The following is a 16,255-nucleotide window of genomic DNA, read 5'->3' on the forward strand; positions in this document are numbered from 1 at the left end:
CGAATAATCTTTTAATGTAGAGACAGGGCGGTACTTAGTGTTGTAAACGACGACCATTGCGTTCGTCACGACACCTCTTGCGGCGTTCTGGTGGCTAGCCCGTATCGACCTTTCTCTTCTTCTGATAAGCCGGTCAACGGTTAAAAGTCAGGTCAAATGCGGGAGATCCCGGATCAACATGGTAGGAGGACTCATAAAGTACTTATAACGCAATGATAACATATATCATAAAGTACTTTATATGAATAAAGTACTTTAAGATTATGTCAAGTTTTATTCCAAAGAGTTTTTCTAATGTTAGCCCTTAAGGCTATCCTTAAGGGACCAACTTCCAACTAAATTTTAATAACCGCTCATATATTCAACTGTTTAATATTATTTGCTAAATTTGAGGCATAAAACTGACTACCCACGTTCAAATCACAAAAAGTCAATGTATTTATCTTCCATTTTTTTAGCGGAAAACATTATATACACATTAATTTTACGATATACACATATAAATTAATTAAAGTAGAGATGTATTACTCAAAAGAGACTGATTACTACTGCTATGATTTCATGAATCCACTGACTTTATTTCATTCACATACTTTTTGGTTTAAAAGTCGAAGATACAATTTCTATTCCTTATTTTCATTTGAAAAGACCAACAATAATTCCTTCTTGTTTATACAATTTCTATTACCTCCTTTTTTTCAGATTGTGAATGAGAGAGTCCAACACTTTTTCTCCTTATTTCTAGAAAAAAGGGGAGAAATTCCATTTATTAAAAGGATTTTGACAGAAACGGTTATCAAGGATATCAAATACGTGTGTGATTTTTTTTTTCTTTCTATTTTATACTGTATTTAATTAATTAATGGTAGTTGGAAGTTACCCTTAAGGATAGCCCTAAGGGTTAACATTAGAAAAACTCTATTCGAAAAAGCCAAATTATATTACGGGGAGGCACATCCTTTGGGTTACACAGGCATCTACACAATGTTTTTCAATTATCAGAAAAGCAAATTATATTAATAACAACTCGAAGTATAAGTACATACAAGACGGCAGCAAGCAAACAATGAACTTGCTCCCCAACACACGCAATGTTTTTCAAATTTTTTAGAATGACATCAAGCTCATGATATATGTTATTACGTCTATCAAGATTAAATAATTTATTCCCAACAAAAAGAAATAACGAATTTCTCACAAATCATAATATATTATCAACAAAAGAAATAATGAAGTTCTCACAAATCCAAATTACATCATCATATTACATAACTTTTTCCAAAAAACATTAATATAAATAAATGAATGCGAAGATCTACAAATCAACCGAATCGACTGATGAACTTCGAAAGTTGCAGACGTCTTACATTCGAACCACACCCGATGGGTTTTACCACACGTGATGCCTGTATGGATTTATCGTGGAGTTTCCTCCTGATGGTCGGTATGACTGTAATAGTTCGACCAAGAAAATAAACGGGTTAGTGGTTTTCGACATCGCATTCGGACCCCCGTCATTTACTTCTAACCGCCGTTAAAAAAAAAACCATTTTCGATAAAACTTAGGAGAACGCCACAGGCCGTTGCAACACCAAAAGTCAGAAACACCGACCACCACAACCATCTCGAGCCGCCACAAAAATGAGCCTAATCACAAAATACCCTTCCCACCCCGGCGCACCAGATAATCGTGTTCAGCCCCAAAGGCAGATCTGGCATTGCATATGTAGAAACCGACAAATTGTTTGAATTTACTATGGCGTTAATTAACCACAAATTAAATTACTAACAGCATTTTAATCCGTATGTCTTGTATTGTTTCTGGTCCCTTACGTTTTTGGTGATCATTTAGCTAGTTATTTATTTAGTTTAGTGTTTGATTAGTTGGTTGTTTGGTTGTGATGTTTTATTTATATTTTTGGTAGGCTCGGTCGTAGATAGCGGTTAGTTTTTCATTTTCTAGTTTCGAGCATTCCGTTATCATGTTGTATCTTTGTTCGATTCATTCATCTTTTGATGAATTAACTTTTGTTTTATAGTAATCGTTATTTTAGAAAAGAAAAAAAAAAAACAGCATTTTATTTATATTTATTTAGGTTAGAAATACGGAGCATTAATTATGAAAGCGTCCCAAACATCTTTGTGGGGCTCACATTACAACCCTCTTTCTTTCCTTGTTCATTTGATTGATACCAAATTCCCAAATCCAACTATGACTACTCTTTTAATTTAAGATTATGATCGCCACATCTATTTTGGCAAAACGACATTAGATTTCCGATTACCGCCAAAACTTATCTCATTTCGTAATTTTCAATTAATTCCCTTTGCCGATCCTTTTATTTTTCCGAAAATTTTCAAACCCCATCGCTAATTTCACATTAATTACCCAAAAAATTCCAACTTTCCTGAAAATTTGAGTTGGGTGTTGAATCTTTTTCAAAATTAGGGCAATTGCTGAGAGGGTTTTGTGTTAAATCATCTTTAAAATTGGCTATTATTGAAATCTTTCAATTATCATCCGTATATATGTAAATATAATTATATATTTTTTGTGAGTAATATTTATAGATTTGGGGATATAAATGGTAAGGATTCTGATTGATACCACTGCTTGATCATGTCATTTTCATGTTCAATTTTATCAACAGCTGAATTAGGTCAATTTTAGCTGCTGTAACAAATAATGCAGAACAAATTAAGCAATTTTTTCATTGAATATTTGTAATAAGTTTTGTTAAAGACGAAAAAAATGAGGTTTTTTAGCCTTATGGGGAATTCATTTGGATGCTCAGCATCTGGTGAACGCCTTGTTTCAGCTGCAAGAGATGGTGATGTTCAAGAAGCTAAAGCTTTACTTGAATATAACCCTAGACTTGCTCGATATTCGACTTTTGGTGTTCGAAATTCGCCCCTTCATTACTCTGCAGCTCATGGCCATCATGAGGTATCACATTTCTTATTTCCTTAAAATCTTTATTAAAATTAAAATTAAACATATTTGATTGTTATGCTGTTGTTTGGTTTTAGATCGTTTCGCTGTTAATTGAATCCGGAGTTGATATTAATCTCAGAAACTATCGTGGGCAGGTTAGGATCAATACATTATATCATTTTTTATAAAGATACAACAATTATAAAGATTGTATATATATTTATATTTATATTATATATTATATGTTTTTATGTTTATTGTTGAGTAGACTGCTTTGATGCAAGCTTGTCAATATGGTCACTGGGAGGTTGTTTTGACTCTGGTTCTATACAAAGCAAATGTATGCATTCGCTTTTCGTTAATCATAATAATATCACATTTTGTGTACTTTGGGAACAAATGTTTTGTATTAATTAGTACTTTCAATGTAGATCCATAAAGCTGATTATCTGAATGGAGGTACTGCATTGCACTTGGCTGCACTTAATGGGAATTCGAGATGTATTCGGATACTTTTGGCTGATTACGTCCCTAGTGTTTCTAATTTTTGTGAACTTGTTAACCAACGATCAAGAATTGAAGAGTTCGTTTCAGAATTTGATGAAGGGTACGGTTCATGACTTTATGATGAGAGGCTTTAAGTACTTTTAACGTATGGATATTAATCTTGAAATTTGATCATGATCAGATCACTATATGAAACGATCAATAGACCTGCGGATGGAGGTGTGACTGCTCTTCATATGGCCGCATTAAATGGGCATGTTGATAGTTTACAGTTACTCATTGATTTGGGGGCTTCTGTAGATGAAGTCACTGTCGAAGACGGCACTACGATTGATTTGATTGGTAACTTTATAATCTTTTAATAACATAACCATTTTATTAGATATTTTACGTCTTTATTTAATCTGAATTTGTTGTTGTATTGAAAAAATATTGCTGTTTTTTATAGGTGCGGAAAGTACACCTCTTCATTATGCTGCTTGTGGTGGAAATGCGCAATGTTGTCAAGTATGTTTTTTTTATATCTTTAAAAAAGGATTTCTTGACGTCTCGAGATATTTGACTGATGTATTGTTGTATGTTTTTTTATGTGCTACAGGTTCTGATAGCTAGGGGAGCTAATCCAGATGCTGAAAATGCAAAAGGGTATGAGTGTCATTTGTCATATTTTTTTTAAGAGCTCATGCAACTTTTTTCTAATTTGGAACTTTTTGATTTTTTTTAAACATCAAAAGATGGACCGCTTTAGACGTTGCTCGTTCATGGCATAGAGACTGGCTTGAGGACGTTTTGATTGAACAACCACAGAACGAAGCTCAGGCTTCTTCCCCTTATTTGTGCCTTCCTCTTATGAGTGTTGTCAAAATTGCTAGGTAATTTAATTATATAGATTCTTGAGTTTTAAGTGTTTTTGTGTGGTTCACATCGGATATAATTTGATCTCGGTGTCTTTTTTTTTGTTTTTGTTTTTGGTGCACAGGGAGTGTGGATGGGGCGATGGTACACTTTCAAATTGTGCAGATCCTTGTGCTGTTTGTATGGAAAACGAGTGTGCTATTGCTGCAGAAGGTAAATGCATACCTCGAATCGTTATCATTTTGCCGAATAGCAAATATTTGATTAAAATTCAATAGTGTCTTCTAGAGAATTTACAACTAATTTTGCTTAGTAATCGACCTACGCATAAGGTTTAGTTCTAAAAACGGTTAGGAGATTACTCTATTGTTGTATCTTAAATCATACTCACTCCGTCTCGATTTAATAGTCAAAATTTTCTTTTTTGGACCGTTTCAAATTAGTAGTCCACTTCCATAAATAGATAAGAATAATGGGGTAAAGTTTTTATACCCTTACTTTATACATGTAAAACAAAAATGTAGGTAAAAAGTTAGGGGTAAAACTGTAAGGTAAACAAAAACTACAGTGTGATAATGGCATTTTTAAAGCTGTGTGCTTTTTGTCAGTAGATTATTTTTTTTTGAACGGCAAGCTTACATCAGCGTATCATTTATTTCAACGACACTCATCATTTGCAATAGATTATTAAATTGAGACGCATGCTAGTAATAAAAAATGGACAAAAAATTGCTTACATGTCAACCCAACTGCTGACCCATTTAGACCCATAATATAAGTGTCCTGTTCAAGCTGAACCCATTACCAAACCTACCACCTCTGGTATCTTCATTTGCATTTGAATCTTGATCTGAATTGAAACTACAGGTTGTTTTCACGAATTCTGCACTCGATGTGCATTATATCTTTGTTCCACAAGTAGCGCCTCAGGTGCCGCCCAAGGGCCACCAGGTTCAATCCCGTGCCCTTTATGCCGCCAAGGAATAGTCTCATTCAAGAAGCTTCCAAGCACCAGACCACTCCTCGGGATATCACGAACAAGCTTACCGCTATCATTCTTCACTTGTGCTACTTTAGCTGAAGATGTCGACAACACTTCACTCGATACAACTCCCTTGTGCAAGCCCGATTTCCCATCTCCACTTAGATCTTCGAGTTGCCAACCATCGATTAAACTAAGCTCGAGTCTGTGCATGGGTGGTTCAGACACAACCCCATCATTGAGCCGGTCGTCGGTTGATGGTGGACGGTATGGGAGATCGAGTTTTCGGAGGTCGAGTTTGCATTCGGAGAGTAGACGTTCATGCAAGGTTGCAAAACTCGGCCAACTCGGCCGAGTAATCGGCGAGTACTCGGCTGAAGGGAGAAAACGAGAACTCGGTACAAGAATCGGCCAAAACTCGGTCAACAAAAGTCAACTCTTCTAAAAAATTGAAATACGTTCAATAATTAGGGTTTGAAGCACAGCGACACTTCTTTTTCTTCTATACCGCCTACGTTTCTTCCTCTTTCTTCTCTGTCGCTGCTATTTCTTGGGTTTCTTCGAAAATTCGTCTTCCTCTTCTTCAATTGGACATGTCACTCAACAATTAACAAGCTCGACTACTCTTCTTCCTCTTCTATCGCAAGTTCTCAACAGATTCAGGTTTGTTTATAAATTTTAATCTAATCATCTTTTTTTTTTTTGTAAATATTTGTCTCTTGATTTTGACTCAGTGTACTAATGTTACTAATCAATTAGTTAATCAATTTATATCTGTTAATCAATTAGTTAATCAATTTATATTTGTCTCTTGTTTATATCTGTTTATATTTGACTCAGTGTACTCGGTTTTTGTATATAATTATCAGTTTGTATATCAATTTGTGTATTGTTGTATTTTGTTTAAGTGAGCTAACAAGATTTGTATATCAATTTGTCACTTGTTTACAACTGTTATATTACAAATTGTGTATTGTTGTATTTTGTTTAAGTGTTTAACTGAGCTAACAATTTTTGTATATCAATTTGTCTCTTGTTTACAACTGTTATATTACAATTTGTGTATTGTTGTATTTTGTTTAACTGAGCTAACAAGCTAAGTGGTATGTTTTTTGTTTAGGTTTGGTATATTCACTTTTCAATGGCAGGAGCGTCTACGGATCAATCAACGAATTCTACTGCTGCTATGAATGAACTCAAGAGGAAATCGGGTGATGTTGGTTGGGATTACCCAATTTTGACTGACAAGAATAATTTACAAAAAGTGAAATGCACGCTTTGCGGCAAGGTTATGTCGGGTGGTATTCATAGATTGAAACAGCATGTTGCTCAGGTAACAGGAAATGTCGCATCATGCTCTAAAGCCACCCAAGAGGATATAGCAAAATGTCAAAAAGCTATTAATGATATTGGTGCTAAAAAGAAAGTTAAAAAAGATCATGATGTATCTGTGAGAATGGAGGTAAGGAATGATATGACAAGCCCCATTGACCTTGATGAGAGTGAAGAATTTGAAGGATCGAAGCCACAACGTTCTTACGGTCCCATTGATAGGTTTACAACTTTTGATAAAGGAAAGAGTAAACAAACCAATCTTGATAGCGTTATGAGAAAAGAAAGTGCGGATCGTTTAGATGCTTATATTGCTAGGTGGGCTTATCAGCATGCGGTTCCGTTTAATGCGGTTGATAATGATGAATTCGTATGTATATTAGAGGCGGCCGGTCATCATGGACCTAATGGTAAACCTCCATCAAGATACCACTTAGGAGAACCTCTATTAAAGAAAGAGGTTGATAGAACAAAAACCCGCATGAAAAGGTATGAAGATGATTGGAAAATAAGTGGATGCTCCATTATGACGGATGCATGGTCCGATAGAAACAGAAGGAGCATCATGAACTTATGTGCTAATTCGAGTTTGGGTACCGTGTTCTTGACTTCAAAAGAGTGTTCGGATGAAGCTCACACAAGCGATTACATATACAAATATATTGAGATGTGCATCGAAAAACTTGGTCCCGAAAATGTGGTTCAAGTTGTGACCGACAATGCCGCTAATAATATGGGAGCGGCAAAGTTGTTGAAGGTGAAACGACCAACAATATTTTGGACATGTTGTTCGGCGCACACAATTAACCTTATGCTTGAAGGTAATAAGTTTATAATTATTAAAGTATTAAAGTATATATATTAAAGTATTAAAGTTTATAATTATTAAGGTAATAAGTCTATTCTTGAAGGTATTGGGGGAAAAAAGGCTTCAAAAAGACACTAGAAGAAGCAAGAAAAATAACGGTGTTCATCTATTCCCATCATATGTCATTGGCTTTAATGCGGAAATACACCAACAAGAGGAATATTGTAAGACCGGGAGTTACAAGATTTGCTTCCTCATTTCTTACTTTGCAAAGTCTACTTGAAAAGAAGACACAACTAAGACACATGTTTTTGAGTGAGAAATGGGAAAAGTGTAGCTTAGCAAAGACAAAGAAAGGGACGGACGTTAAATCTTTGGTGATGGACGACAAAACTTGGGCCGGTGTGGCAAGATGCTTAAGTGTTTTTGAACCTTTAGTCAAAGTCTTAAGGATGGTAGATGCCGATTGGAAGCCTTCCATGGGTTTCTTACATGGTGAGCTTAAGAAGGCACAACAACAAATTAGAGAAGTTTTCAACAATAATTACGAAAAATATAAGGCCATCATGGAAGTCATATCAACTAAGATGGAAGGTAGACTTGATACATGCCTACACTTGGCGGCTTATTTTTTGAACCCGTTTTATCTTTATAACGATGTAAGTATCCTACTTGATGAACGTGCGAATGATGCGGTTGTTGAAGTTGTTGAGCAAATGTATCCTGAAGATCATGAGATGCAAGATACAATATGTAATTTGGAGTTGCCAATTTACAGGAGTAAAGAAGGGAAGTTTGGTCGGACAGTTGCAATTAAAGGATGTGAGGTGAACGATTCTAAATTTAATCCTGGTAATGCGTTATTTGTTTATTTTCTTGAATTGTAGATTTAATAAGTGTGTATGTTTGCTACTGTTTGCTAGTGACAATTTAATGTATCTTTAATTGTAGCGAGTTGGTGGGCAAGCTATGGTGCCTCAACTCCTAATTTGAGAAAAGTTGCAATTAGGATACTTTCTTTAACCACCGCCTCATCGGGTTGTGAAAGAAACTGGAGCACATTCGAAGCGGTTAGTGACTTTTAGTGTTTAGTAATCTATTTATTTTTAAGTTATATTTTTACTTAAACTATTTGTTGGCTTATTAGTTATTTTACCTTTGTAGATCCATACGAAAAAGAGAAATAGGCTCGAGGCAGAAAAAGTGAACAGTCTTGTCTATGTTCAATTCAATGCTAATTTAATGAAAAAAAATGAAAGAAGAAAGGAACGAGCAGGGCGTGATGTACTTGTATCGCATGATGATGTTGCAACTGAGGCGCAAGATTGGATTATTGACGAAGGATTGACTTACGAGTTGATTAGTGAGGCTACAGGTTTGAAGGGAGCTAACGAACCTCGAAGAAGTAGTAGACGACCGCGAGAACTTTTCGAAGAATTCGACTCGGCGAGTGAAGAGGAACTCGAAGTAGATGAAGATATTGAGTATGAGTCAGATGGAGTTGAAATTCGTGAACAACATTATGAACATGATAAGGAATTCGATATTGATGAAGATTGATCAAGATTCAAGAATGACATGCTCTATTATGACCCGTTGTTTGTAACTTTCAAACTTTGTATCATGTATTTTGTATTTGCTATTTGATGTTAACATTGATGCTATTTGATGTTTTTTTGATGTTTTTTGATGTTTAAAATTGCTAATGATGCTTATTTAAGTTTCATACAAAGTCAATTTGTATTGAATCAAGCATATAAGCAACATATATACACTTTTGGAACACATATTACAACATCATATATATATATATATATATATATATATATATATATATATATATATATATATATATATATATATATATATATAAACTAAAAAGTCAACAAAAGTCAACATCCGAGTACTCCTCCGAGTACTCCCCGAGTCGCCGATTACTCCTCAAAAACCTCCGGCCGAGTACTCCCCGAGTAGCGAGTTTTACAACCTTGCGTTCATGGTTATGTTCGTTGAATCAATCAGTAGAAACTGCTGGTGGATATTGAAATTGAAAGTGAGTAAAACAAGTAAAGAAACATTTACATACATTTGAATGAAGGGTTTGAGCTTTTTTTTTTTTTTTTTTTTTTTTTTTTTTTATCTTCTTCTGGAATGAAAAAAAAAAATATTTAAAATGTGAAGATGTTTTGATGTCGAAATATTTTTTTTTTATATTGGGTGAATATCTAATTGAATACATTTACAAATATTGATTGATGGTTTGCTATAATGCATTATTATAAATATATATATATATATATATATATATATATATATATATATATATATATATATATATATATATATATATATATATATATATATATATAAATAAATAAATTATAATTATACTACTGATATTATTGAATTTGGTTGATAGGGGTGTCTTATGTATAAAGTACTTATGTAAATAAATGTAGTACTGGTTAATTGTTAATTATTTAACTATCTGTTATAAAAGTCAATTGTGGATGCTAATTTTATTATTATTATAAATATTGTATAGTAGGTTTTTTGAGTATATATATGTGTTATGTAAGAGCTCATAATGGACACACTTCTGAAAATATATAAAACACATACTTCTCTCATATTCCCTCTATATACTTATCAGTAGTCTACAGTCAAGAATCAGGCCACTAAAGGTAGTTATAAGCCTACTGAATTATAACACGTTATCAGCACGAAGTGCTCCGTATAATCAAGGTAAGAAATTATCTAACTTTTATTAACTTCACTAACATTTATATTTATGTTATTTAAGTTATATATGGTCGGTTATACCGCCTGAATTATATTTATGTAATCTAACTTTTATTAACTTCACTAACATTTATATTTTTGTTATTTAAGTTATATATGGTCGGTTATACCGCCTGAATTATATTTCTGTAATCTAACTCTTATTAACTTCACTAACATTTATATTTATGTTATCTAACATTTATGATTACTTATGCAATTAATCATTATTTATTTCATGCATACTAATGTTTATTCTTAAAATTTATTATTTATGCATAATATGTTTATTCTCTTAATCTTTATATTTATACTAAACGTATTTATACTAAATATATTTATAGTAATCGTATTTGTACTAATAAAATTCTTTTATTAAAAATTATTATTAATACAACGAGTACATAACAGTCGTTAACGTCAACTAACGACGTTACAACGGTCATATATACATAACGGTTGTTAACGTCAACTGACGACGTTACAACGACTATATTTTTCAAATATAAAATAAACATCTCCGTTTTCACATTTTCACAAATCAATCTTCATTTTCTCAGATTGCCACCATCAATTTTTTTTTTTTTGTAAAGATGATTCACACAAGGATAATTTTTTCTATTGTATTGGTCATACTAACTATCATCATTGTTACTAATATACCAACGGGTGAACCTATATTCTATCCTGCTCTTGTAATTTTATCATTTGTAATCATGTCATTATTCTGTTATTTGCTACTTATGAATTTAAAATAATTTTAACTTCATTTTATTATTTGTCTATGATTAGAAATTGATTATGATTATAATTTATGCTGTTCATCTTTCTGAAAATAGAAAATGTCAAACTTATCAAAGCTTGAGTTTGATGCCCTAGACGTATCGGGAATAAACTACACATCATGGGTCATGGATGTAGAAATAAATCTTGGATCATTGGGTATTCTAGAAATTTTAAAAGAAAACAATACTTGTTCTGATCAAGATAAATTAAAATCAATTGCTTTTATTCGCAAACATATTGATATCACCTTAAAACATATGTATCTCACTATCAAAGATCCACATATTTTATGGGAAAGTATCAAGAGTAGATTCGATAATCAAAAGGAAATATTACTCCCAACTGCGAGGGAAGAATGGAGAAATCTAAGGTTTCAAGACTTTAAAAAGGTAAGTGAATACAATTCGGCCATGTTCAAGATCCGTTCAAAGCTTCAATTCTGTGGTCAAGAAATAAGTGATGCTGATATGATGGAAAAAACTTTCTCCACAATGCATTCTGCAAACATTACTATACAAGAAAATTTAAGATTGCAGAATTACAAAATTTTTTCCACACTTCAAACTTATCTATTAGTTGCAGAAGTGAATAATGAATTACTGATGAAGAATCAAGAATCTCGTCCTACGGGTGCGCTAGCATTCCCTGAAGCTAATGCTATTAACATTAACAATAATAATAATAATAATAAAAGAAATGCACCTGGACGAGGACGTGGGCGAGGTCGTGGTCATATTGGCCAAAACCATCATCATGGAAATTACCATAACAATAATAAAAATCATAACTATGTTCGAAATCACCCTTATGGTAATGGTCGTGGTGGTGGTGGTGGTCGTGGTCGTAATGGTTACGGTGGTCGTGGTCGTGGACAAAGAAATAATAATCCACAAAATTATAAATTTCAACCACCATACAATCCCACAAATCATAATGTTGAAGGAAGCTCTTCAAAGAATATTGAAGATTCTTGTTATCGATGTGGTAAAATTGGACATTGGTCTAAAAACTGTCGAACAAATCAATATTCTGTTAATCAATATCAGGAATCCCTAAAAGGAAAAGGAAAAGAGGCAAACCTTGTAGATGACCTTGATACAAAAATCACTGAACCAACAAGTGACTACTTTAATGAATAAATTTCATATTATATGTCCATATCAAATAAATGGATGTAGATTTACGATCTATACCATATTTACTTTACTATATGTTTCATTATTATGTATTTTCGTTTATAACATATTTTTGAATGTAATATATTGATGAATTATGTACTCATTATTTGTTTCTCATATTTTGAAGTTCATGATGTACACTACTGGAGTGCAAAATCAGTCAAATGGTGGGGATCTTTGTATTGCAGACAGTGGTACCACACACACTATACTCAAATCTAAAAAATATTTCACTGATTTTAAAGCAACAGAAGGAACGGTACATACTATATCAGGTCCTGCGGATTTAATAAAAGGAATGGAAAAGGTAAAATTCATGTTACCAAATGGTACAAATTTTCTGATAAAAAATGCCTTATTTTCTCTCATGTCAAAGAGAAATTTATTAAGCTTCTCTGACATATACCAAAATGGATATGATTATCAGTCAGTGACTACAGAAAATGATAAATATTTAAGTATCACTGACAAGAAGCATGTGATTGAAAAACTACCAAGACTTAGTTCTGGTTTACATTATACATATATAAATGTACCAGAAACACACATGGTAGTTAATGAAAAGACATGTAATCCTGTAATGATAAATCTGTGGCATGAAAGATTAGGCCACCCATGATCAACAATGATGAAAAGAATAATTCAAAATATACATGGACATCCATTGACGGATCAAAAGATCCCTCATGATGCAATTATCCCATATACATCATGCTCACTTGAAAAATTGATAATAAGACCATCACCTCTTAAGGTTGAAAAAGAATCACCAATGTTTCTTGAAAGAATTCAAGGTGATATATGTGGACCAATTCATCCACCATGTGGACCATTTAGATATTTCATGGTCCTAATAGACGCATCTAGTATATGGTCTCATGTTTGTCTATTATCAAGTCGAAACATGACATTTGCAAAATTTCTTGCTCAAATTATTAAATTGAGAGCACATTTCCCTGATTATACTATTAAAAAGGTGAGATTGGATAATGCTGGTGAGTTTACATCTCAAGCATTTAATGATTTTTGCATATCTATTGGGATTGTTGTTGAACATCATGTTGCTCATGTACATACACAAAATGGTTTAGCCGAATCACTAATTAAACGATTGCAGTTAATTGCTAGACCATTGATAATGAGAACAAAACTCCCAGTATCTGTATGGGGTCATGCAATTTTACATGATGCATTATTAATTCGCATTAGACTAAGTGCAAGTCATACATATTCTCCCTTGCAACTTGCTTTTGGCCATCAGCTAAATATTTCCCACCTTAGAACATTTGGTTGTGCGGTTTATGTTCCTATCGCACCACCACAGCGCACTAAAATGGGTCCTCAAAGAAGGATGAGAATATATGTTGGATATGAAACATCTTCAATCATAAGATATATTGAACCCATGATGGGTGATGTTTTTACAGCACGTTTTGCTGATTGTCACTTTAATGAAACATTGTTCCCTAGATTAGGGGGAGAAATAAAAAATAAAGAAAATGATGTTTCATGGTGTGAACCTCAATTAATGTATCTTGATCCTCGCACAAAAGAATGCGAGACAGAAGTTCAAAAAATAATGCATATGCAAGAACTTGCGAATAAATTGCCTGATGCATTTACAGATACAAAAAGAGTGACTAAATCATATATACCAGCAGTAAATGCTCCAGCTCGAATTGAAATTCCAAAAGCTGGCAATAATGTCACTCTTGAGTCTTTGTCACGCCAGAAACGTGGGAGACCAATTGGTTCCAAAGATAAAAATCCTCGAAAAAGAAAATCAGCTGATAATGAGGTAAAAGAAAATGTTCAAGAAGAACCACAAATCAATACTCCTTCTGCAGAGGAGATTGATGATGTCAGTACGGAATTTTCAATCAATTATGCACATTCAAAAATATTATGGAATCGAAATAAAATGAAAAATCTTGATGATATATTTTCATATAATGTTGCATATGACATCATGAATGATAATGATGATCCAGAACCAAAATCTGTCATGGAATGTCAAAATAGACATGATTGGGATCATTGAAAAGGAGCAATACGAGCTGAATTTGAATCGCTCAATAAAAGAAAAGTTTTCGGCTCTATCATTCTCACACCTAAAGATGTGAAACCTGTGGGATATAGATGTGTTTTTGTGCGAAAAAGAAATGAGAAAAATGAAGTTACAAGGTATAAAGCTAGACTTGTAGCTCAAGGTTTTTCTCAAAGACCAGGAGTTGATTATGAGGAAACTTATTCTCCTGTTATGGATGCAATTACTTTTAGATACTTAATCAGTCTGGTAGTTTTTAAAAATTTAGAAATGCATCTCATGGATGTTGTGACTGCTTATCTATATGGATCACTTGATAGTGATATATATATGAAGATACCTGAAGGATTTAAGGTATCAGAAGCAACCAATGCAAAACCCAAAGAAATGTACTCAATCAAGTTACAAAGGTCTTTATATGGGTTGAAATAATCGGGTCGCATGTGGTATAAACGATTAAGTGATTACTTGATAAGCAAAGGGTATACCAATAATCTTATTTGCCCATGTGTTTTTATTAAGAAACCAACATCCGGATATGTGATCATAGCTGTTTTTGTTGATGATCTTAACATCATAGGTACAAATAAAGAGATCCATGAAGCCATTCAACTTCTAAAAAAAGAATTTGAAATGAAAGATATCGGAAAAATCAAGTATTACCTTGGTTTACAAATTGAGCATATGCCTAATGGTTTACTTGTACATCAAACAACATATACTGAAAAGATTTTAAAACGTTTCAATATGGACAAGGCAAAACCATTAAGTACTCCTATGGTTGTTAGATCACTTAATGCTGACACTGATCCATTTCGTCCCTGTAAAGATCATGAAGATATCCTGGGACCAGAAGTACCATATCTTAGTGCAATTGGAGCTCTTATGTATCTTACAAATTGTACAAGACCTTACATTTCTTTTGCAGTTAATTTATTGGCAAGGTTCAGCTCAGCTCCTACCAAAAGACACTGGAATGGGATCAAACACATATTTCGATACCTTCGAGGAACTACTGATTTAGGATTATTTTATTCTAACGAATCGAAACAAGATTTGGTTGGTTATGCAGATGCAGGTTATTTATCTGATCCACATAAAGCTAAATCTCAAAATGGATATATATTCATAAATGGAGGTACCGCAATATCATGGCGTTCTCAAAAACAAACACTTGTTGCAACATCATCAAATCATGCCAAAGTGATTGCATTACACGAAGCTACTCGGGAATGTTTTTGGTTGAGATCAATGACACAACTTGTGACGACCCGAAAATTTCCGACCAAATTTAAACTTAATCTTTATATAATTCCGACTTGATAAGCAATTAATTTTAATAAATCTTGAATCTCCGAAAAGAGTTTTACACAAGCTTTTGGTCACCCTTTTATTCCGACGATTCACGAACGTCATAACTTGATTTAATTATTTAATTGTTTAATTATTGTGTATATATATGGATTTATATATATTTAACTTGAAAATATGATAATTAAATATCTCATTAAGTATATTAACAAAGTATTATATATATATTTTCATACTACTAATTTAAAGAGTTTTCAAACAATATATATATATATATATATATATATATATATATATATATATATATATATATATTACTATTTAAACGACGTAATTAACTTATGTTAAAATGTATTTACATATAATGTATTACGAATGTAAATACATCCTTACAAGTATTGAATAAACTTTATAATATACCAATACATATAAAGGATAGCTATACTCATATTTTTGTTCAATTACCTCAAAGAATTCTACTCGCATTCATACGGTATTTTTACCCGTATTATACACAGCTTCTAGAAGTATTTACTATTGGTATATACCAATAGAAATCTGAAATTATTTGTGTAATATGTCATCCATGACCTAATAAATTTAATATGTCATGTATGACTTAATACAATTTAACTTATCTTAGATATTTTCACTAAAAGCCAAAATTATAAGCTTATAAATAAGGACCATTTTAACTCATTTTTACTCCACATTTTCTTAAACTAAAAACACA

At 32.7% G+C, this 16,255-nt stretch overlaps 1 protein-coding gene across 1 annotated transcript; it reads left to right on the plus strand.

Annotated features, from left to right (window-relative positions):
• Nucleotides 1–2,297: 2,297 nt before the first annotated feature.
• On the plus strand, nucleotides 2,298–9,520 carry LOC139872185 (E3 ubiquitin-protein ligase XBAT32-like). Its single transcript, XM_071860020.1, has 11 exons — nucleotides 2,298–2,947; nucleotides 3,031–3,090; nucleotides 3,204–3,275; nucleotides 3,367–3,542; nucleotides 3,624–3,784; nucleotides 3,891–3,949; nucleotides 4,041–4,087; nucleotides 4,177–4,314; nucleotides 4,422–4,510; nucleotides 5,165–5,575; nucleotides 9,394–9,520. Exons 1-11 carry the CDS (start codon nucleotides 2,753–2,755, stop codon nucleotides 9,462–9,464), a joined length of 1,479 nt encoding a protein of 492 aa, XP_071716121.1. The 5' UTR covers nucleotides 2,298–2,752; the 3' UTR covers nucleotides 9,465–9,520.
• Nucleotides 9,521–16,255: the final 6,735 nt, after the last annotated feature.

This window comes from Rutidosis leptorrhynchoides, chromosome 10, assembly GCF_046630445.1.
Source record: "Rutidosis leptorrhynchoides isolate AG116_Rl617_1_P2 chromosome 10, CSIRO_AGI_Rlap_v1, whole genome shotgun sequence".
Lineage (NCBI taxonomy): Eukaryota > Viridiplantae > Streptophyta > Magnoliopsida > Asterales > Asteraceae > Rutidosis > Rutidosis leptorrhynchoides.